Genomic DNA, 24,616 nt, shown 5'->3' on the forward strand with positions numbered 1-24,616 from the left:
CTAGCCTTAAATATCCGTATGGCCAGTTGTCCCTGCGTATCCACCACAGCCCAAACTTTCTGGCATCTGTTTCTAAAGGAAACCTGTCCTTATTTTGTTAATCCGGGAGGGTAATTGTGAGTGGCAAAGTTTGAAACTTTCGTTACTGTGTGTAGGTGTGCAATGCAATTCTATCAGTTCTTATTTCTGAAGCAGTTCTCAGAGCAAGAGGAGTTTAGGCCTGGAGCCAAATGTATTCATATGGGGAATCTGGGGGCAGGCTGCTCACAGGAAAGGTGGAGTCACTATCTGGGTTCCTCCTTCCCATCCTGGAAATTCAGCTCTGATGCCAGGGCACCAGATCCTCAAATGCCTGGGCCCAGAGGGTAGTATTTCCTCTCAGAAACATGCCCAACTATGAGTGGGGCATCAGTGAGAGGTGAGGACGGGGATAGTCATTGTAATGTGGGAAGCCTTAACAGATGCTGTTCAGATATCTGGATATGACACCCTGTGGTTAAAGTTGGCTTCTAGGGAGCAGTTAGGTTTGTAGCTATTCTACCAACCTCCCTACAGCGGTGATTCTGCCTGAGCTGCTTGAACCCATCACCAGTTTGGCAATGGAGTCTTCAAAGCTGATGTTCTTGGAGGCTTAAATCTGCCCTTGTTTGGCATAGAGTCTAGAGAAGTTCTTGGCCACCAAGGTAACTATGGACCTGGCCCAAGTCACTGAGGATCTGACACACACAGGTGGTTATATACAGTATTAGATCTAGGTTTTATTTCAGGGCAATTGTGATACAATCTGAAGGTAGAGGACATTACCAGCAGTCTTTTGTCATGATCAGATTATTCTCTTTTAATTCTGGACAATTTCTGTTCAGTCTTCCCATTTGGGGAAAGATTGTCAAGAAGTGGTCAGGTTGCAGCTTCAGAGGGCCCTAGAAGAAACAGATTATCTGGACAGGCTTCAGGCCAGGACATAATATGGAGACAGTATTGATTGCACTTGTTGATGACCTCTGATAGAGCTGGGATGGAAGTAGTGGAACTGTTCTGGTTCTCCTTGACCTCTCAGTGGTTTTCAGTACCATTGATCATGGTATCCTTCAGGATCAGCTACAGGAATTGAGAGGAGGAGGCACATTGTTGCAGTGATTTTCACTCTTTCTATGGCTGGATCTGGTTGGTGTTGATGCAGGGAGAAGCCAGTCTGAAGCCCCTTGTTTGTAGGGTGCCTCAAGGCTTATCACTCTCACCCATCCTATTTATCCTCTACATGAAGCCTTGGAGTGAGGTCATCCTTAACATGGAATCAGGTATCACTAGTATGCAGATGACACTCATTTGTATATCTTGAGCCCTGATTGACCAAGTGATGCTGTCAAGGTCTCGCCCAATGTGTTGAGGTTTTGTGTGTCAATGGGGAGAAAGTTCAACCTTGGCAAGACCAAATGGCTATTGATTTATGATTTTTCTGGTGTTGGGGATTTTCCATCTTTCATTATGAATGGGGTTGCACTTCCTCAGACAGAACTTACACACAATTTGGGGGTCTTCCTGGACTGAAATCTCCTGCTAATAGAGCAAGTAGCAGCTGTGGCCAGGAAGGCCTTTGCACGGATTTGTCTGGTGCACCAGTTGTGCCCTTTCCTGGACTAGAAGTCCCTTCTCGCAATCACTCATGCCTTAGTTACCACATATATGGACTATTGCAATGCACTGTACACGGGGCTGCCCTTGACAGCTGGTCCAGAATGCAGCAGCACAAGCCGTTATGGGCATGCCATTGGTAAACTGATGTAACACCTCTACTATGGGAACTACACTGGTGAGTTTCAAGGTGCAATTCAAGGTGCTGATTGTCACCTATAAAGCCCTTCATGGCATAGTGTCTAGTTATCTGAGGGACTCCCTTTTTCCCATTGTTTCTTCCCAACCTATAAGATCCAACAGAGTAGGTGCACTTTGTGTCCCATTTATGAAGCAATGCCATCTGATGGGATGTAAGAAGCATGCCTTTTCTGTTGTGATATTTATTCTCTGGAACAGCATTCCCCCCTGCCCCCAAGAGGTTTGAACTGCTCCTAACCTAGCATTTTTTAAATGAGACTTGAAGACTTGGCTTTTTCTCCAAGCTCTGGGATAGGTAGTGTGTCCACCTGGATTGTATTATGTCAGGTCTGTTTATGGTGAATATCTATTCTCCCTGTTCATCTTTTAGTTTGTTTGTGTAAGATACGGTGGATGTGTTTTCAATTTGTGCACCGCCCAGAGTTGTTGAGTCAGGTGGCCTTAGAAAACTAAATTATAAATAAATGTAAATACAAGTAAACTCTATAACCTCCTTCTTGAGATGCAGCTCGGCCATATGTATTGGCTGTGTGTTTATTGAGACCAACTCATTCTGGCTCATCAATCTGTTGCTGGCATTTCTTTATCTTCTCACTTCTTTCTTTTGGAGAATCCTTCATCCCACAAACTGGAGTTGAGTTGTAACAGTAACAAGAAGTGACAGAGAAGTGAAGTCCCTGCTCTTGGGGAAAGAGGATGTGATCATGAGGCAGTTCCTTCTCAAAAAGCCCCCTTTGTAATACTTAACAATGGGATAGAAGAGAGGAAGACCCAAGTCTTATTGTCCAAGGGATGCCTCCATTTTCATCCATGAAAGTAAATCTCTGATCCTTCATTTTTCAGTTCAGCCAAACCCTCCAGAAAATCTCTCCCTAGCATTTGAGAAAAAAGTATATGGAGAATATCTGTTGCTGAATTGGAATCCACCTTCCCTGGGTGATGTCAAATCTGGTTGGCTAACTCTGGAGTATGAGTTACGCATAAAGCCTGAAGAAGGACAAGAGTGGGAAGTAAGATTTTTCATTCTTGGTGGCCAAATGTTCTGCATGTCTTTTATGTCACCAAAAAATATGGTCAATATAACAAATAATATTTGCCACATTTTATGCTGTATATTGAATAATGTAATATATTCCATTACATAATATAATGTAAACCATAATAAAGAAATATGTCTTGAGAAATTTGGGATTTAGCAAGCACTTAAAATACTTCCTTATTTATTAATATGTTTGTATGTATAATTCAAATAAAGCTTTTGTAGCAGTTCATAGCATACCCTAAAGTGGTACCTTCTGGTGCATGCATAAGGATGTTTTTACTGTGAGGTTTTCCAGTCTCATTCACAAAATACAGGCAGTCCTTACATAACAATAGTAATTGGGATGGGAATTTCTGTCACTAAGTGATGCATTCGTAAAGCACAACATCACATGGCTGCACCACTTAGCGACAGCAGTTCCGGCACTTCCAGTTGCCATTGTTAAGCAAATCACGCTGTTGTTAAGTGCAATGTCACACGGTCACCGTTTGTGATCTGCCCATTAACTTCGCTTGTCAGAAGCTGGCAGTAAAGGTTGTAAATAGCAATCACATGACCACAGGGATTCTGTGACCATTGTAAGTATAAGGACCGGTCGTAATTACCACTTGTTCAGCTCCATCATAAGTTTGAATGGTCACTAACCGAGTGGTCTTTAAGCGAGAACCACCTGTATATCCAAAGCTCTTTCTGGCCTTCAAGTAGCATGTAAGTACCATATTCCCAGAAATGGGCAGGAATGGTAAGAAATTGCTAAGACCAAAACCTAATTTTGATTTGGTTTAAATTAAATGTAATATTAATTAAAATTTAATAATTCAACTCATTTAATATTATATATATATATATATATATATATATACACACACACACACACACACACACATACACTTTCTGTCACATTAGAAATTGCATCTTAGTGAAGTGGACAAGAGGACCAGATAGTAGATACCCCCCTGCAGACATCCCCACATGACAGAAATTTTGGGAAGGGTTTTAGGGACCCCATCCAAAGATTTCAGGAGCTGCAGTTGCAATGCTGTGTTAAAAGCAGTCTAAGGGCAAAACTGGATAAGACATTACCTGTGTCATTTGGCTGTATGTAAAGTGATCTGGGTTAACCAGGATGGGATGAATTGGAATACTTTATATAGAAGTTCTTTTTTAAAAATCTGTCCCAACTGTCAAACAGTTTGTCTACTTGAATCCTAAATTTCATTATTGCAAGAGTAGAAAGCAAAACTATTAATCTCCTTCACTCTCCAGACTATACATATTTTTTAAATGTCCCTTTTCTGGTCAAAATAACTAATATATCATTATACAGTTACAACAGTGATGAAAAAGTAACTTTATGGCCAATCCTCACATTTATTACCTTAGCAGGTCTTTAAAGCAAAGGAAAGCTGAAGTAAGATCATTAGCACAGTTGTGGTTTCATTTAGCGACCAGTTTGCTTAATGACCAAGTTGCTGGTCCCAATTGTGGTCGCTAAACCAGGACTACTTGTACTTCGCTGTTGCATTTTTTTATATAGAAGCTCTTTTATACATGTTTGTATTCTTATATTTCCAGAAAATATTTGTTGGTCAAAGGACAACTTATAAGATGTTCAGTGTGAATCCAGGAGAAAGATATGTTGCACAGGTTCGTTGCAGATCAGATCACGGTAACTGGAGCATCTGGAGCCTTAAAAGTTATATTAAACTCCAAAAAGGTAAGGTAACCCTTGTCTGGCTTTTTATTAGCACGAGGCATATGAAACCAAGAGCATGTTTAGCCTCAGGCTTTTCCTCATGGCAGAATTAAAATGCTATTTTCCAGTCCTTGAGCCAGCAGAAAACTATATTGGCATAAAATGTGTAGTTCTCTATCCTGCCATGGGCATGATACTTGTAAATGGTGCCATCCTTGTTTATAGTACAGACAGCATACTGAGGACAGGAATTGGTGGAGTTCCTTGGCTTTGTTTTCTCCCCCCCGCCCCACCATATTCAGGATATAGGTTGAATAAATAAGGGGAGAATATACAAACTTTTCGCTATCAATAGCTCTCTATCAATGAGGTTCAAGACTTCAAAATGATTCCTGATGTTCTTCTTGAAAATGGTGGTATGTGTTCTGTCAATTTAAAATTGAACTTGATCATAGAAATCATCAACCTCCTCTTCTTCAGTATTGGTAGCTGGAGCATACACTTGAATGATTGTCATATTCAAGGGTTGTTCATGAAGTCTAATTGATATTATTCGGTCACTGATTGTATTGTAGCCAAGTAGTGTTCTTGCTATACCCTTCCTAACTATTAAAAACAACACCGTTTCTTCTTTGTTTTTCATGTCCTGAGTAATAAATGATGTGATCTTCTGACTGAAAGGGTCCAACCCCAGTCCATCTCAATTCTTTAATGCCTAAGATGTCAATTTGTAGCCATTTCATTTCTTCTTTCAGTGTTTTGAGTTTCCCCACGTGCATTCCATGTCCCTACTGTAATTCTGTGTCCAGATTTTCTTGTCCTGTATGGTAACATCAGCAACTAACATTCATACTTTATTATTTAAATGGGAGTGGGGAGAGGGATTATAAAATATAATGTGCTTTTCCCAACCTGACTGCAAATCTTGGAAATTCAAGTCCAACACCTGGATTGGGGAAGACTTCAGTATAACTAGCAGTATAACAATAAATGCCATAAAATTGATCAAATAGGTCAGGAAATGGAGGGGGCACCTCTTCCAATATAGCCAGACACACAGCCTTACGGTGTGTTCTGTGAAGCCTGGATTGCTTTTTTTTTCATTTGTGTTGTATCTTTAAGATAGTAAAAGTGTGAGCTGAGATTTTGTTGTGTTGTGTACTGATAGAGATAGAAAAATCAGTCAGTTTCACACTGTGTCAGTTTTATATACAGTGGTACCTTGGTTCACGAACTTAATTCGTTCCGCGACTCTGGTCGCAACCCGAATTGGTCGCGACCCGAATCAAATTTCCCCATAAGGTTCAATGTAATTACGGTTAATCCGTTCTGAACCATATGTATTTTTTTTTTAAAACCACAAAAATATGACACAAAGTACAGTACGAAGAGAGAGAACACTAACCTTGCTCGACGCGACTTCTGGCGTGGAGGATAGGAAGGCGGGTGGGGAGGCGGTTATTGCTTGGAGGGAGAATCCCCCTCCCTACAGGAAGCCACGACCACATGTCACGGCAGGGAAAATGGCCGCAGATCCTGTTCGTCACCCGATCTGGCGTTTGCGGACGGAGGCAAAATTTTGCGAACGGAGCTGTTCGTGACCCGAATTGGTCGTGAACAGAAGTGTTCGTGACCCGAGGTACCACTGTATATTCAATTATAAGTTCAGTTCAAGTAGTTTCCACATTAGACCTGAATTTCTTAAAAGAACCCAAATTTACTTTTCTTTTCATACTGACATTTTTGTTTATAACTTTCCCTAATTTACCCATCCCAAGTTACTGAAGCTACTTTGGGACCTGTTTTGGCTGAACAGGATTAAATGCTTTAAATTGGGGCAGAGAAAGGCCACAGATACAAACAGGGTGAACCACTAGGGCATGATTCTGGTTTTTCTTTTCTTTTCTTTTTTTATGAATGTCATTTTGATACCTTACATACTTTTTAAATCTCATGAGGAGAGACTGAAGGAATTAGACATCTTTAGTCTTGAAAAAAAGAGAGGAGATGTGGTATCACTTTTCAAGGATCAGAAGAGTTACCACACATATGAAGTACAAGGCTGTTTTCTACCATCCCAGAGAAAAGAACTGTAGATTTATAGTCTGAAATTCCTGGAAGGCAAATCCCTTTCCGTGTTAGGAAAAACTTCCTAATGGGAAGAGCAATTCAGCAGAGGAACCAGTTATGAAAGGGGAGTGGCAGATTCTCCTTCACTGGCTAGATTCAAACAGAAATTTGGTGGCCATCTGTCAGGGGTGTCTTAATTTGGATTCCTGCCATTTAAAGGAGTGTTGGATGAGTGGGACTAAGTGGCCCCTCTGATTCTGTGATTCAAACAACCAACTCCTGTAAAAATCATGGAAATGAAATTTCTAACCCTTTATTGTCTGCTCTATTTGTAAAAGACTAGTTGATAGGAATAAATATTCCATTTAAAAAAAATAAAGATGAGATCTAAAAATTGCATACAATTTTTTGAACTTGATGTTGTTTACATGTGATATGTACTTGAGTATTTATACCATTGTATAAAAGTTGGAAGGGTGACAGCCACAGTTGGGGGCATAGCCCTTAATTTAGTTGATTCTAAATTAAGCCTACATTTATTTCTTGGTTTTGGGGTAGACTATTTGAGAGGATTTCTTTTTTGAAAAAAACAACAACGCTATTTTTAGCCATTGCTGCCAATGGGCTCAGGATGTAGACATGTAATCCTAGGATCTCAGGTTGCTCATCTCTGGTATAAAATTTGGTATGCCATGATAATCCATCTTGAGGAAGCTTAAAGACATGTAGTTTCGTGAAGAGATTACTTATGACCATGGATTTATATAGGAGCAAATGTGATAACACAGGTCAAACTTCACCTCTCATTGGATGTTCTTGAATCAGTCATGGCACCATAACTTAGCTTCAGAGAGTTATGGAGATAAAATAAAATTATGGAGATAAAATTTCTCCTCTAAGTTAAAAAAGTTGAAATTTAAACCTGCTTGTTTTCTCTCTTAGGTATCAGCCTAAAGGATGTAGTGGTTTGGATCTTTGTGGTTTTTTTATCAATTGCCACATGTTTGATCCTGATTTGGATATTGGCTTTGAAAAGAACCAAGTAAGCTACAACTTTGGATATTGCAAGTTGCACAAAAACAAACCTGCCATAAAATCTACATTGGGAGTGGAGGGAAAAGGTTGCTGTTCCTCTCTAATGGATTACTGCCTATCTGTAAATATTGGGTTCTGCTCATCTCTGGACTAGGCAAATACTAGGGGTTTATTTACAGATCTCCACTATATATGTATATGATCTTAGCCCACTGATTGTTCAAGCTTTGTCTAGCTATTAAGAATTGATCATTCTACCTTCACTTAAAGAATACTTTCTAAATATCAGCATTTCAGATTGGTGTTGATAAAGAGTAATATGATTAGTTTGATTTGGGGTTAGTATATTGTGGTTTGTAAACTTCAGTTTATGACTTAGCATGTTGTGCAGATCCCATTAATTGTATTATTCAGTAATTCATGGCTAAACAAATGATGGTTTAATATGTTGTACAGTCAATTCCTGTGTCCCAAAGCCAAAAACACAGTGTCAGGTTTGTGCACCAAAATCCTATACTCCAACTCTAATATTTCTCTTTAAAGAATGCCAGTGCCAATCTAGATCTTACTTAAATACATGCATGCTACCTCATTTTTCTTATTTAAACAGCAGGAGTGGAAAGTCATAATAGGCTTCCTGCTTGGAGCAAGTAGTAACTCGATGTGATTACTAACAGACCTATAACATGGGAAAAAACATTTGAAATTTATCTCTGTCCACTCTGGTCCCAATTCTGACCTCTTTGCCATGGTTAATATTTAATGAGGAATAATCAGACTCAAACATAGTAGATGCTATCTGTAGCCAACTGTCTGTGAACAATCAGTTGAGGAGCAGGAGGCAGAGGAAATCTTTAATAATGCTGGTACTGGAGATCTTTTTATCTGAAGATGGCCTTCCATGTGCAACTTATACCAGTATTGCCACTGAATGGTAGTCTAGAGTTTTTAATCATTTAGTATTTGCATCCAACTTTATTTGAGCCCAGTAACCAAAAGATGAGAGGGAAAATATTTTATCCCCTCTGAACTTCTTATTTCAAAAAGTCTAGAGCAATGTTTCTCAACCTTGGCAACTTTAAGATGTGTGGTGTTCAACTCCACATGGCTGGGGGAATTCAACTCCAGCATGGCTGGAGAGTTCTGGGAGTTGAACTCCACACATGTTAACATTATCAAGGTTGAGAAACACTAGTCTTTGGGTATCTGCTTGCATCAAAAAGCCTTATTCAAAGGATGATGTTGGAGGCTAGAGTAACAACTCTCTTCCAATCTGTACAGTCTCCTCCTGGGCTCTGCCAATTCCAAGCCATTGAAGAGTCACCCATATCCTGCAAGGAGCCCTTCTTAAAATGTTCCAAAATAAGCAGAGCTATTTTTATGTTCAAATCTATTGGAAAAGGAATTAAATCCCACTGCATTAACTGCCTTCAGAAATATCATTTTAACCTAAGGAGGAAGGAAATAATTGTAAAATCAAGTTCACTTTTGGAATTTTGTTTTTTCTGTCTCTCTTTTGCATTTCAGGATGGTGGCTCGCCTTCTACCACCAGTTCCAGGTCCAAAAATAAAAGGTTTTGATGCTCAACTATTACAGGTGAGAGCTTGGGTTCTCACCAAGAATACGAAAATCCTTTACTTTGGTCACACACTGGTTGACCAAAGAACATCAAGGAAGAAACATTGAGCCTTCCAAATGGATAATTTTTCTGCTATTGCTAATCTGCCTGAACTTAAAGCAAACAAGTTCCCTATTTTCATATACAGACACGTTTCCTTTGAATGGGATTTTCTTTGATTAAGAACCAGTGCAGAAGGTCTATTCTGGATTGGAAACATGGAGTAAGAATAGGGAGCTTTCTCTTCTCCTCAGTTATGATTATAATCAGAATTGGGCTTGCCATATCTCATTTTTGATACAATATTTGGTATTGTATCAGAGTATGCCACAATGCAACAGTTTGTCTCCTGCTAACCACAATATTGAACAACTGTGCATTTTCAAGAGACAAAGCATTTCATGTGTGTTATAGGGCTATGCAATTCCTTCAAAAGAAATGCCTTGGAATATGCAGTAGTGTGTACCAAGCACCTTTTTTTAATGAAAAATTAGCTACTTTTCCCAGAGAAACAAAGCAAATATGCAGGCAGATACTTGTGGAAACAGCTGGAAGCAACTCCTGAAGCATCCCATGAGTCTGGAAAAAGATGCAGCTGCTTTAACAGGTCAAAAGGAGATGCTTCATATGTGCTCACATGTGTCCTAAAGCACCTCTTTCAAATAAATTATTTTCTCATTCTGATCCTTATAACAAATTCATAAAATAGATTTGTTGGTGTTTATTTGATATTCTGCACCAATTTAGTGCCTATTTATATATCAGGATGCAAAGCTATAACCCCAGGGTTTCATACAGGCCCCCCCAAATTTTAAATGCAGCCGCAGGAGCACTTCCCAAATATTTAATGTGAAAGTTGCTATATATAAAATTTCTACATTAAGTTACATATAGCTTTATCCTGACTCCAACAACTTTTTGGCTTGATTGGTACATGCACCTTTCTGCTTAAAAAATGTTATACCCTTTAGAAATCTGTAAGAATCTGTATTTCTTCTGCTGTATGTTCAAATGTGTTCAGGTCGTTCTTATGTAAGAATTATAGTCATCCAGTGTGTATTTCATCTTTCTCCAGGCAGGGAAAACTGAAGAATTACTGAGTGCTCTCGACTGCCAGGGTTTTCCTCCAACTTCAGACTATGAAGATCTGCTGATAGAATTTTTGGAGATAGATGACAGTGAAGATCAACAGCTAATGCCAAATCATGGAAAGAGTCACCTCAATAAAACTGTAAAGCCAGCACACCAGGAAACAGACTGCGACTCAGGAAGAGGAAGCTCTGAGAGTCCATCTCTACTGCAAGAGAAATATAAGGAAGCCAGAAAACATCCCTCTGAAGTAAAAGTACTGGATCCTGATGAGGTACAAAGGAACACTGATACAAAAAAACTATCAGAAATATTAAAACTAGACTCTGAAAGGCATCTCTCATGGTTGACCAGTGGGAGCCCAAAAGCATATATGTGGCCTAGAGACCAGCCAGGGAACCCTCACAGTCCAAAGTGCTCTTCTCATGATACCGTAGAAATCTGCAAAATGGCACTCAAAGGCACAAATGTAAGAAGGTCACCCATCTTGGGGAGAAGTGAAAGAAAGCATTGTTCTCAACCTCCTGAATCCATTGAGACTATTAGTAAAGAAAAAACAGCCCAACTGGAGGATGGAGCAAATTTGTCTCTAAGTACTCAGTTTAATCAAGAGGTATTTTGGCTGGCACCTCCAAGGCAATCACCTTTTACGTCTACAAAGCCAATGGATTATGTAGAGATTCACAAAGTCAGCAATGACGGAGTGTTGGCTGTGCTACCCAAGCAGAAAGAAAGTGTTGACAAAACTGAAAAGGGTCCTGTGCCTACAGATGCAAAAGAATACAGCAAGGTTTCAACTGTTGTAGCTAATCATATTTTGGTATTATTACCAGAGTCCAGAATAGAGGCTCTGCCTTCTTTTCAGGAACTTCCAGAGGAGTCCAACCAGCAGAGCCAGGCAGAAAAAAACATGGTCTATTGCCTCCCAGTTCCAAACATGTGCAAAATACAGACTGGTGGTTTAGATTATATGGATCCAAATAACCTTATGGCAGCCTTTCATTAATGAACAGATTGAAATTCCCAGGTGATGCAAGGAAAATAAACATTCTGGGCACAAAATTGCTCAGCTGGAGCTCACATCTTTTTATGCTTTATATTCGGTCATTAAGAACAGAGAAAAAAGATCATCTTGCTGTCTGTGATTAGGAGAATTATTTTTGTGAAGTCTGACTTTCAGGAAATCAAAAGTATGTGTCATGATTTTATTCCAAACTATAACAATCAACAGCACCTATTTCTGACATGTCTTATCAAAAAGGACAAAGTGTCAAATATTGCTGGTTAAGGTGTAATTGGGCAGTGGCCATCCTGGTGTGAAGGCTACAACAGATATGCAACCCACCATATTTACTTCTCATTTATTGAGCCATGAAATCTGACACCATGCAGAAGAAATATACAAGAGCACAGGACTTGCACTCAAGAGCATTCCTCTTTTGAGTGCCACAGAATTGTATCACCCTCAGATTTCTGATAACTGTTTTGTACATCAGCCCCTCCTCCTCATCATTTGAGAGAGAGGTGTTTCCTACCTGCTGTCTCTTATTTTCTCCAAATAGGAAAGATTGATGACATTAAAGAACCCTGAATAGCCACCATTTATATTTCCCAGAGTAACCCAGATCTGTGCTATATTGCTCTGCTGAGCTACGGGCAATTGTGGCTGGGGTGTGTGTGTGTGTGTGTGAGTGCTCAGTGGAAGCATTAGAACATCTCAAGGAACCATGTCAGTAATAGGGGGCTCATGGCAGTGTCCAGGGAAACTCATTGCTGATACCCAAGCTGGGTCATTCTTTTACCAGCCAAAAACTACAGGCTTTGTTGTTGCTTCAGTAGAATAAATATGACACTTAACAACCAAACAAATTCCTGAGTTCCATGACAGAAAATCTACACCCATAAGATGCTGCATGATTGCTCTGTTGTTATTCATACAGGTCCTATGACATGCTGCTAGTGAAAATCTGCAATTTTATGTCACATGCTGCTATATATTTTAACACATTTTAGAAGCTCAGAAAGGGTTGTTGTTACTTTTCTGCCTTTTTTTTCCTATTTAAAAAAGCCCTAGTTTTATAAATGTTAAAAATCTTAGCTCATCTAATCTATTAAAACATACCTAACTAGGGAGAAAAAAAAATCTGTGTCTCCTGTTTGATTTTAGTGTGTTAGGTTCTTGGATTCCTTTTTGGTTGAACTCATTGCAAAGATCTCCATTGGCACTAGTGAGACTACTTACAAAGTAAGTGATTTTAGAATTCCCACCTTTGGGGGAAACAGGAAATTTAAACTAGCCCACTTCTAGGTCTCTCTATTTTAACTTAAAGTTTAATTCAATTTCATATACTGCCTTATTGTACATAATAAAAAAGCTACTTTAATATAGCCCCAGTGTACTTTTGCAGATTATTTTTTTATTCTAAATATTAATTTATTTTCTAGCTTCCCAGTGCTATTTATTTATCCAAAGTTTCATTGTCTCTTTTGCCTCTGCAAGCAAAGCAGAAAATAACAGAGGAAGCTACCATTTTTATAATAAAACGTGACTGTTGTAAGAATAGTGCTGAATGTGTATCCAGCTACCTTTATGAGATCTGGTTCACTGTGTGGGCTGGAAATTCCCAGCTCTACCGGGTTCGGGAAAGCGTCCAGCGATGATGCTGAATTCTGAAGCCATCTGAATGCAAAGCACGCAAACTTGCACAAGGGGGAGGCAACAATGCCTCTGGTCTGTGGGGATCCCTTTGTGCCAAGAAGCATTTATTCTCGATGGGAGTGAGAAGTCTAAGAGTGAAAGTTCTAGCTGTAAACATGCCAACCTTTTTGCAGTTTTGTAATTCAATGAACCATTTTGGCCAGTAACAGCTATTGGAAAAGCCTATGGATAAAATAGAAAAGAGGTGAGAGAAATAGATGGGCTTTTGGTCAAGGGCATCAGAGCTCCTTTATCCCATTATGCATGCTGGTCAGGAGTCAGTTCTTGGCAGACAAGGGAGAGATGGTCCCAGTCTTGTCATCTCCTGATGCACCAGGACTGCAGTTCTCTGAATTCCCAGCCAGCTGGGGCCAGGCAGTTGCCTGTGTAGGCCACAACACTCCAAGGTGCGGCCCAGCGTTTCTGGAAGGCACCAGGTTGGGGAAGATTGCTACACGCTAACTAGCCGTGGTATACCAACCCCCAAATGCAATTTACAGATGTTCCTATCCTACTGGGCAGAAATTTATCCTCTCTTTTTTTCTATCAGTTCTCATTCAACTTGACAAAAGAGCATTTGTTTTAGATGTTAATTCAAAGGAGACTTTTGGAAAAATACTTATGGTTGGAGGGTGGTGTACTTGCCTTGAATTTTGTTAGAGGTGGTCAAGGGGAGTGTGTGAATGTCCTATATTTCATTGCACAATCCTCTTTCCACAGCCTCCCTGGCTTTCCACAATTTAATTAAATTTAAAAGGAAGACATTATGAAAGAACTCCTCCTATTAGACTTTTCCACTTATGGATATTGTCATCGATAAAAGGGAGTTTATTCCTCAAGAAATTGTTGATGGATGTCTCCTTCCCCCGGAGATGTTCAGAAAAATCACCTATTTACCTTTTCTGCTAACGTATTTAGTGGAGAATTTCAAAAGGCCATTTGCGTCCAGCTCTAATTCCTGCATTAATATAAGCTATGATGTGATGCATATTAAGAAAAGTTATAAAAATATGCACTAGATCTTGTTTTGCCATTTCACAAGATTGTACATAGTTTCAAGTACAATTAAAAACTCAATATATGGGGGGGGGAGAGTGTCTGTTAAATCTACCATATCCATCAAAGCTACATTTATGTCACTTCTGTCAATTTATGTCATTTGCTTCGTTCCATAATTGTTATAAATGGCAGTAAAGCCTTGATTTAACACACAACTTCTTGATTTAAAGGACATTAATCTGTTAAATGGAAAAAGAGTCTGAACAAAAATTTGTCAGTTGAATCCAGAGTCTACTAAATTGAGGACCATTAAATGGAGAGTTTGCTATATATAGTTAAATAACATGTAAGCCTTTAAATTGTAATAATGCAAATTACTTTGTTCAGTGTTCTACAAAATTTATATATTGTATAGAATTGTTCTGTACACATTTCTATTGTTTAGCAAATAATTACCTCCCTTTTGACTAAAATTCTACCTTTTTTTTGCACGGCTGCTTTCAGTCAAGTTTCCACTAATATTTTTAGTTCAACTGGCTTTTAACCGATATGTATAAGAAACCTATTCGATGCCCTATGCCAGGGGTTGGCAAGTATTATGCCTGTGAGTACCATAATCTCATTGACAATCCTAAATGGAATCCACAGTAACTTCAAATCAAATTAATAAATGTTAATTAATAAATGTTTCAAATGGCTGAAACCCCCCATTTCTGCAAAGTTTCAGGGTTCAAATGCAAGGTTTCCTGAGAATTTGAGGATGACTTTAGGGTAAGAACTTCAAAATCATATGACTTTTGATTATCTCACAAAAATCCCAGCTTGCTTTATTATTGGATGTGTGTGTTTGAGCTGTGTGTCTTTTAAATAATTGAAATCTTTAACAGTATGATACGGTACCTGGATTGTTCCAAATTATAAATTATATTACCAGCCTATATCCTATGGTGTGTTATAATGATAAGTGAATTGTTGTTGTTGTTGCTTTTTAAAAAAAAATACTCTTGCTTTTATTCCAGACTAAGAATGAGAGAGCAGATGTGTATTCCCAACTCCAAAGTTTAAACAAATTCTGTCCTACAGAGGTGGTCATGTTCTGTGCAGTTTTTGTTAAACTACACATCTGGATTAGTTTTTTTCACTTCAGTTTATCCTTGATGATTTGCCTGTGGTGATTGCTAAAATATTTTGGATATGGAGTTCATAGTTATAACCCTAATTTATATCCTTCAGCTCCAGTCCTAAGCAACTCCCAGGAACGCAGTGGGACTTATTTCTTATTTGCAAACGTTGATAGCCATGGTAATTCTTTGTTGGCTTAAGATTTTTTTTATTAATCAAATTTATACATTGCCCATCTCACTATATAAGTGACCCTAAGCGGCTTAGTAATAAAAGAACTATAAAAAACATTAAAAAGATGATATGTTGAAAGTTGTGCTGAGAAACCAAAATAAACTAAGCCAGCTAGATACTGTATGTAAGTGATGGAAAGCCATACAATTGTGAATACTTTCAAACGGGTATAGCAGCCCAAGGTTTTATTCTGTTTTTGTTTTTTTCTGGACAAATCATGCTACCTCATGCTTTCTTGCCCCTCTAAAAGCCAACAAAAAATAGGCGTATTTACTTTATTTAGTAGTAAATGTGCTCTATGACCAGCAAGAAAAAAAGAGATTGCAGTTTCTGACTGCTGAATATTTCAAAAGGAGCGAATTGAGTCTTTTGTAATTGCTTTGATACTTGCCTGAATCACAGAAGCACATTTACGTAAGTCAAGAGAGCTGGAAATAGTTCACACTATGTGCCAAAGTGAGCTGTGTTTGTTTTTTATATAGCAATCTTAAGCCATTATTTAGATGCATGAAGATTAGCGTAGACCATATGCTTATTTTAAGGTCTGAATGTACCTTGTGCTGATAGCTAATTACATGCAGAGACGTGTTTCTCCATTCCAATCAGGAAGTGAGTGTGCACATACATCAAGCAATTGTTAAACTTCATAAAACTTAGGTTTACCCCTGGGTTGCTCTTAGAGGCTGTATTCAACCCATCAGATTCTGCTGAATTTCATTATCATTTCCTTCTGGTCAGATGCTGTAAAGGTTCCACAGGACATGCTGTAAATTCAGGAATCAAAAGCTTTGTCCAAAGAGTTTGGAGAAAGAATCTTGTAATCAATAAACTGAATGACCCCTGTCTGCATGCAGTTAGTTCCTTTGATGATCAGAAATAAAATGATAGTTTCTAATTACTTAATTTTTTTTAGGAAAGGTGGTGTTTCATATTCTGATGCTGCTTAAACTGGCAGTTCTCAAAAAGGTGTTTAGCATGTGCAATGCCAATTGTTCCCATAATGTAAATATTATAATTATATTGATTTAAGGTGTCCTGTACAATTTTAACCCACTAAGCCAAATTTAGCTCATTCTTATGCACCATGTATGGAAGTCCATTGACTGGGGGCCTATTACATCACCTCCTTTTAATACTGCTTTGGAACTGCAAAAACGGGACAGAAGTTGTCAATGTCCGAAAACTAGCAAGCTACTGTACATGGGTGAACTGGCTCTGTTTAACTCAATAGATGTCACCCCCGCTAGATGGATCAGACCTGGAAATCAACTCCACAAGGAGGCTAAAACTACTTTTATTGAGTTTGGCTATACAGTAATAACAGAATCTTGCAGTTCTGGCTATGCTGTACCTCCTCCTCCTTCTTATAGTTCAATGAATAGAGAGGCATTTGCCAAATGTAATCTCATTGTCAAACAATGTATGAGCCCCTTTTGCCTAGGTAACAGTTCATGCATATTTCTGTCAAGGTCATCTTCCTTACTCTCTACAGCAAACCATTGGGACTCGCTTTTGCTCATAATGTTCTTGTAATGCCTCTTTGACATTTATCCTTCATTAAGATGTGGCCTATATAGGGTCTTTCCTCACTTACACCTAACCATGTCATGAATGTGCTACTACATTGTCTTTTTCTTGTTCCCAGCCTATGAGTGAGAAAGGCTTAAATCATTCTTCACTGTACTGGTTTAAAGTAATATTTCCCCAGTTATATTGACACCGCCCAAGGACAACCTCACCCTCAGACTGTGTCACCCTTCCTTTGCAGGGAAGTCGGAATGGGCAGTGACTGGGAATAGAGGTTAGCAACAAGGGGAACCAATTTCTTGTTAGTATAGTTTTCTGTTGACTCAAGGATAGGTGGAGACCATTTCAACTCAGCAGTAGGAAAATACCCATAAAGAGCCGGTGTAACATAAACATTGGACTTGGACTGGGAGACCCACATTCAAGTCCAGCCAACCATCCATCTCACAGTACGGCTTTGGAGCAGTCATTCTCTCTGAGCCCTCTTCATCTCCAGGGTGGCTGTGAGGGTAAAATTGAAGGAGTCTCTCCTGATCCATGCCCTGAGTCCCCAGAGGAAAGGTAAGAGATAAATTCAGCAAGTAAGAAGATAGACATAGGTAGATGCAATAGATAGGCCAAGTATCATGAAAATTGTCAAAGAAAGATCTCTGGAAGAGCCTTTTCAAATAATGTTAGGAGAATAAAAACCTAAAATAAATGTGAACTCTTATTACAAGGCCTGCAAAATCTCAGACTGAAAGCAGTTCACAAGCTTGGTATTTTATAGATGTTTTGAGGAGTATGTGGATTTATTTTTAAAGAAGTGGAGAAGGTAAAATAGTCTGAGGGAAAGATTAATTCCATCCCCAACTTTCAGTCCTAGGAGTATACCAGAAAATGATAACACAGCATCAGTGGCTCCAAAGCACTTGTCAGACCTCCTGAGGTCAGGGAAAAGGAGGACATGTCATATCTTCCATCCAGCAGACATAGCCTTCAAATTAAATATTGTCTGGCTTTTTGAGTATCTCTTCCTAAGCACCTTTTCTCCACCCCACAGCGCTTCCCTAATAAGCGCTAACTCCAGGTTAACAAGCTCCACTCTGTGACCTTAATTAGTTGATTAATACCTTCCTACCATTTGTGCTGCTGCCTGAAATTGACAAGATTTTAATCAGTTGCACACTGAAGGCTTTTCTCTCCTTACCTGCTCTAGCACATTCCTGCTATTGAAAAACCAGCCTTTTGGATGCTGGAAAAAGTCATTTCATATACATGTACGCACAAGTCTTTTTTTTTTTTTTTTTTGCAGTTTTTCACTGTAATTTTTGCAGCTGATGCCAAGAAACTTAAACAGTGTGTCCTCCTTTCCCCCCATTTGTCCTCCTTTCCTATCTGTGTCCTTTGCCTCCTCAGATATCTGGTAACTCTATCCTGAGGTCTCTGCAGACCCCAGATTGTCAGAGTATTGCAAAATCTTAGGTGAGAATCTCACTCTCTTGCAAGAGTTTGCGTGTTTGCCCAACGTTTTTACACTTTTCTGTGAAATTTCAAAAGAGCTCACCAAAATTTTGTGAGATTTCAGCTATTTGGAAGAGGCAACATCACCTTTCAAGTTTAAGTGAAGGCATCTACACCCAGAAAATAATCCCACCTCCTGAGATGTATTTGGATCTTTTTAAGAAATCAAATATGACTGGGAATTTATATGGCAAAACCAAAAGCAAGCAAAAGGCACTGAATACAGCAAATGAAGAAGGGAGAATAAGATCTCAAAACAACCTGTACTAATTAAGGCCCATTTTGAACAAGTTTCATTTTTCAGGGGCATTCAATAAACTACAGCATTTACATTCCATAGTTCGGAATGTGTAAAATGTAGGAACTTAAAACATTTTCTCCCTTGATCATTCCCTGCTTATCCAGACTGAAGAAACTCAATGTTTCTCTTCCCCCAAGAGGCGAAATTGCTATTTAGTTGTTGCAGAACATGCCTATTTATTTATGAGGACTCAGTGCTGTGGTTTTGAGGCTAGAAAATTGTCTTTGCCTAGTACCCAATATTTTGTTACTCTGGGGCTTTTCATTCAACTTGTCTTAATTTTTAGGAACAAGAAGAAAGCCCTAAGTTCTAAAAAGATAATTGCCTTAGAAGACATAACGTCTCTGTCATTGGAAAATATGTTTTGCATTTTTATAGTCGTCAGAAGCTTCCCAGTTGAGGGTCTATATTGCTAGGAAATGCCATTGATGTGTATTTGAGATCTGACCACAAATTTTGCAGCTTTTTCTTGCCTAATTTTTGCAATACAGTTGCACATTAAAGATTTGTATTTCCTTAAGTATCTTGCAATTCACAAAAATTTCTTGGGGATTTTTTATCATAAAATTTCTGAATAAGATATAGATTTTAAAAGCCACATTTAATCATTCATTCAATGTGTATTTGAATGTTCTGAATCACACACACTCACTAGTTGAAAAAAGGCAAATTTGTAGTCACTAGTATGGTCATATTACACACAAATTATGAGCCTATTAATTTTTAAAATAGTTATTTTAATTTATATATTTAAGAGAGAGAGAAGATTTGCTTATTGTTTCACAGACCTAGCAATATTATCAATTATTTGTATGATGTATACCCAGTTGCATGGACTAAATTAAAATATAGGTACAGAGATTGGCAATAATTTGCATTTAATAATATTTGGAGAATGCTGGTATAAAATTAAAAGCTCAGGAAAACATTGTTTGTTAAATGTGTTTGGAAGATGAACTATTAAGTTGAAGGTAACTGGGGAAAAGTTTGCTTTGATTAACTTATGTTTGTTTAAACAAGATTTTACTTCCATGATCAATAATTGTTATTGAGTCTTGTATCCTTTTCTCACATGTCCATTGTTTTCAATGCCATTTCTACTTTTGTTAATGTGTATGGAAGGTCCTCGTTATCTTACCAAATGTATTAAACTGTTTCTGGAGCACATTTTGGAATCTAGTTGTTTTTCTTTTACTAACTTACTATATTTACTAAATTAAGGAGACAGTACATGATTTAGCCCATTTAGCACAAGCCTTTCACCTCTTCCTGCAAGCCAGTTGATGCACACAGTCCCAGACAGCAATGGCAGAATTCTCCATTACAATATTTCTTGAAGATTTTCCTTAACTTATTCTTGGTTTTCCTAAGGAGTCCAGGGCAATCAACATCATCTGTCTTTATTGTTAAGAGCAGCTTTCTCAAATTGGTATCTTGAAGACGGGTTGGACTTCAGTTCTCATAATTGCCCAATCGGTGTGTCCATTAGCCACTCTAGGCTGTGGTCTATGAGGGTCAATGTCTAGTTAGTGTCTGATTTGGAGAGCTCAGACAAATCTGGAATGAACATAAAGAGCATCTCCCTGCTCCTCGTCCATTTCCTTAACCACTGTTCCACACTGGCTCTCATACAGACATCTACATATATAGCTAAGCGTGTGTCGGTATACTTCATGTGCTGCCCAGTTGGTGGATGCAAGAACAATGTGTCTCCAGATGAGAGACCCTAGCTTGCATAGAACTGCATGAGCATGCTGCCAGTAAAACTGAACTCTGGTTGCCATCGTGGAATAATCATCAAAACTTGCTAAAATTGATCAGTATTATCCTTGCCGTTAACAAGGGATGCAGCATGTTGTGGCTGGAGGGTGGGATGGATACGAAGGAAGCCAGAGTAAGAGGTGAAGTGTGTGTGTGTGTGTGTGCACCAAACATAAACATGTACCCTAATACCTAAACTTAATGCTTAGAACTTAACTATGTGATTTAATCTTCTACTACTTTGCATAATAATACTTCAGCTGCCTCAGGATCCTCCCCTCTTCTTCTCCCTGAATGTGGATTCTCTGGCTTCTGGCTCTCCCAGCCACTGCCTCTTCTGTTCCACGCTCATCCAGTCCCCTCTCCCTCCAGCAGCATTTTCTGCCAAGTCTAGAACACCAGCCATCGCAACCACCACCCGTCTCTCTGCTGTGGCTTCTTTCATAGTTCTTTCTTTTGAAACCAACATGCCAGCTTGCAGGTGATTCTAAGGACTTTTCTTTTCTCCTTTATCTGCAAAGGCCTGCATGCATAAGCTGAGCAAATGATAATCAGACCATGACAGAGCGAAAACATCGACACTGACCGTCACATACAGCATTTTTCTGTTTCAGGGCACTACATCCTTCCATAGCAGCATGCATGTGATTAAGACTGGTAACCTGGTCGATAACTGCATAAAGCATTATGTCAAAGCCTCTGTTGACTAAAGCCTTAATGAGCCACAGAGTTAAATATGGACCCATCTAGTGACAGCCATGGTATATGGGAGATTGTGATCTGGAAGGTAAGAGAAGTAAACGGTAAAAAGAATTCAAGAAGATAATGAACAGCTGGACACACAACAGGCTTTTTGGTTCCATCTTCAGCCTGTAGCAAGATGGTACCAAATCCTACAGGACTGGCATCAGTCATTGCGAAAGTTGGTGAATGAAGATTATAATAAGACAGAAAAGTTTCCTTAGCTAATGCATCTTTCAGTTGCTGAAATGTAGAGTCAGTTGTTGCAGACTTTTCTAGTCAATAGGAGCAGTGATTCTGAAATATCCATATAAGTAGCAATGAATTTCATAAGATCACCACAAGTAACTAGAACAAATCAGGAAATCCAGTTTCTCAGAAGTTGCGGCTTACAGGATTGCTTCCACCATCTTTGGATCATATTCTGTTCTTTCAGTGAAACCACAGCTCCTTCAAGACCAAGGTGGCACTTGCGGTCGTTTAGTTTAAATCCTTTTTTATGGAATCTCACCAAAACTGCCATCAGTCTATTACAGAGCTCTTCAACAATTGCTGCGCAGACAATGGCATCATCTCTATACCACACAACACCAGGGAGTGCCTGCAAAATAGAGTCCAGTGCCAGGGCACTTGAGAGTCCAAATGGAACTTTACAGGACCTGTAATCATTTTTTATGGGTGTGCATGGCTTTGGGTCAGCCTTGACTCCTGGCAACTATATAGACAAGTCTACACAATTTACCTGGCAATGTTTTCCAGATGTCATTGTCCCCTTCCTAGGGCTGAGAGAGAATGACTGGCCGAAATCACCCAGCTGGCATTGTGTCAAAGGCAGGACTAGAACTCATGGTCTCCCAGCTTTTAGCCTGGTGCCTTTAACCACTCCACCAAAAGGCAGAAGCTATCTACTACTACAATATCTCCACAGTCAGTTCGAAGACTGGTTATTGTATCTGGTATCATTAGCGTGGACGTCTTTATGTTTAATTTTAGCCCCATTTTTTCACTGTGCTCCTTAACTTTTATTACTAGAGCTTGGAGATCCTTTGCATTTTTGGCTATCAGGATAGTGTCATCAGCATAGTGAAGGCTATTGATGTTTCTTCCTCTAATTTTAAAGCCATGCTGCATCTTCTTCCAATCCAGCTTGCCTTAACATATCTTCAGAATATAGGTTGAATAAATAAGGGGAGAGTATATATCCTTGTTGCACTCCTTTGCCAACCTGGAACCAGTCTGTTTCACCATGTTCTGTTTGTATTGTGGCTTCCTGACCTGTATATAGGTTTCACATAAAGTTAATGAGATGCTCTGGGATTCCTATGATTTATAAGCACATCCCACAATCAACACAATCAAAGACCTTTCTATAATCAGCAAAGCCCATATTGACTTCTTTGTTGTATTCTTTGGCTTTCTCAGTTATCCGGAGTGCCTCAGCAATAATGTCTTATGTTCCTTGGCCTTTTCTAGTGCCAGCTGGAACATCTGGCATCTCTTTTTCCATGAAGGGCTGTAATCTGCCTTGTATGATTCTAAGCATCATGTTGCTAGCATGTGAAGTTAAGGATATTAGGTGATAGCTTGCGCAATTGGACACATCTCCTTTCTTTGGTATTGATACGTAATTTGACCTCTTCCAGTCTGTTGGCCATTGTGTTGTTCTCCAGGTTTGCTGGCATAACTTGGTTAGAACCTTTACTGTACTGATTCTTCTGTCGCTTGCCATATCCTGTAGAATATAGGGATCTATTTAAAAGTTTCATTTACAAATATACAATCTCACTAAAAGCAACTGTACCCCACTAGTTAATATGATAAAAGCAGTAGGATATGGGGGTGAAATCATGAGGGCTACCAGCAGCTGCACAGAGCCATGGGAGAGTGGGCAAAGAAATACGTCCTGTGGGACTATGCCTGGTTTATCATAGAGACAGTTGTTATGGTAATGCACAAACAGCGCTAAAGAGGAATGAGGCTACTATGGATCAGATCATTAGATCCCTTAGTCCAAGGCAGAGTGGACTAAGCCAGGCTTCAATCCCCTCAGATCCTCCTCCTCCATCACCACCAGAATTCAAGGTCTAACTGCAAAGTGCAAAAACAGTGGGGCAGAGGGTCAAACCAGACAGAGACAGCAAATCCTCAGCCAGAGGAACATTGTTTTATATTAGAACTGAGCTTGCAGCCTTTTTATACATGTACACACTTCCAAAAAAATACTCTTTATTCCATACTACTAACCGCACTTCTTTCCTGGTTTCAGTACCCAATTTCATCACCTTTCACAAAGCATTTCTTTTCTCACTATACATATTGTAAATGACTGGGAACTGAATGAGTCTCACTGATCTACTGCAGAAGATCTGCAAGAAGATCCTAATCTTCTACCATTTCTAGCCAAGATGCTTCACCTTCAGACAAATCAGTTTGCTCATCCCAATGTTGATGGTCCCCACCAGTTTATTTGCATGGGAAAGAAAGCCCAGTTAGTACACAGCTATGATTTATGTGCTGCACCTAAGCCCAAGCATAACATTAACCCATATAATATAACTCCAGAACTGGAATACTCTGCCCTTCCATTTTCTTGCCCCCTTCTTTGATGTCCTGCTCCAGAGCAAAGGAGGGGGATTGGCAGAATCTTTATAAAAGGATCCTCCTGTGAAGGATACTTGTCATATACTGCTGTCAATCAAGTTGAACTTGCTGACATCAGAAGAAATTAATAAATGTCTGGAAGGAATTTTAAAAAGTCTAATTAAAACAGTACTAAGTTCAATCATTGCTTTCTCTCTGTGGGGCAATAGTTTTTATTTTCTCTGCATAATTGAAAGAGGTTGTATTTTCTTTCCATTTTAGCCAAACCTTCAGGTAATCTGTGTTATTAATTTCTTAAAAGCCAGTGTTTTGATTTTCTTAAAAAAAGATCACTGCCACCTTCTGGTCTGCTGGAATTCTTATGTTCACTTTTATGGGTCCTTTTTGTTTGCATTCATTCCTCTTCATTTGCAGTTGCTGGATCCCTGATCAGAGCAGCACTGGAATTAATCTTTCTAAGCACCAATTACCTGCTTTGTGATATTTAAAGGTAAAAGGAATATTTCTACATCTTTATAGTTCTTTTTAATAGAGTTTATTTTTTGTCTATATCCTGTGGGATTGGATTCCAAGGAAATTAGGGCTGATACCTCTAGTTATAGCCCTCAACCCTACATGGCCAGGGGGTGTGTAGGTACGTATGCATAGATCTCTCAGAATTGTTCAAGTCATGGTATTCCCTGTGGCACTCTACGGAGGCGAAAGTTGGACTTAAAGAAGCAGGATAGAAAGAGTATTGAGGCTT

At 39.0% G+C, this 24,616-nt stretch overlaps 1 protein-coding gene across 3 annotated transcripts in view; it reads left to right on the plus strand.

Annotated features, from left to right (window-relative positions):
• Positions 1-19,928, plus strand: part of PRLR (prolactin receptor) — a 167,421-nt gene extending 147,493 nt beyond the window's left edge. For all 3 annotated transcript variants that reach the window (XM_007426679.4, XM_025165705.2, XM_088152923.1), the window contains 5 exons: positions 2,677-2,843; positions 4,451-4,592; positions 7,584-7,683; positions 9,204-9,273; positions 10,371-19,928. In XM_007426679.4, coding sequence (XP_007426741.2) covers positions 2,677-2,843; positions 4,451-4,592; positions 7,584-7,683; positions 9,204-9,273; positions 10,371-11,390 — 1,499 coding nt within the window. In that variant the 3' untranslated portion in view covers positions 11,391-19,928. The remainder of the gene's footprint in view (positions 1-2,676; positions 2,844-4,450; positions 4,593-7,583; positions 7,684-9,203; positions 9,274-10,370) is intronic.
• The last annotated feature ends 4,688 nt before the right edge of the window (positions 19,929-24,616 follow it).

Source organism: Python bivittatus, unplaced genomic scaffold (assembly GCF_059951505.1).
Source record: "Python bivittatus isolate LINGU-HERP-01145 unplaced genomic scaffold, Pbiv_v1 ctg000570_np1212, whole genome shotgun sequence".
NCBI classification, from domain to species: Eukaryota; Metazoa; Chordata; class Lepidosauria; order Squamata; family Pythonidae; genus Python; species Python bivittatus.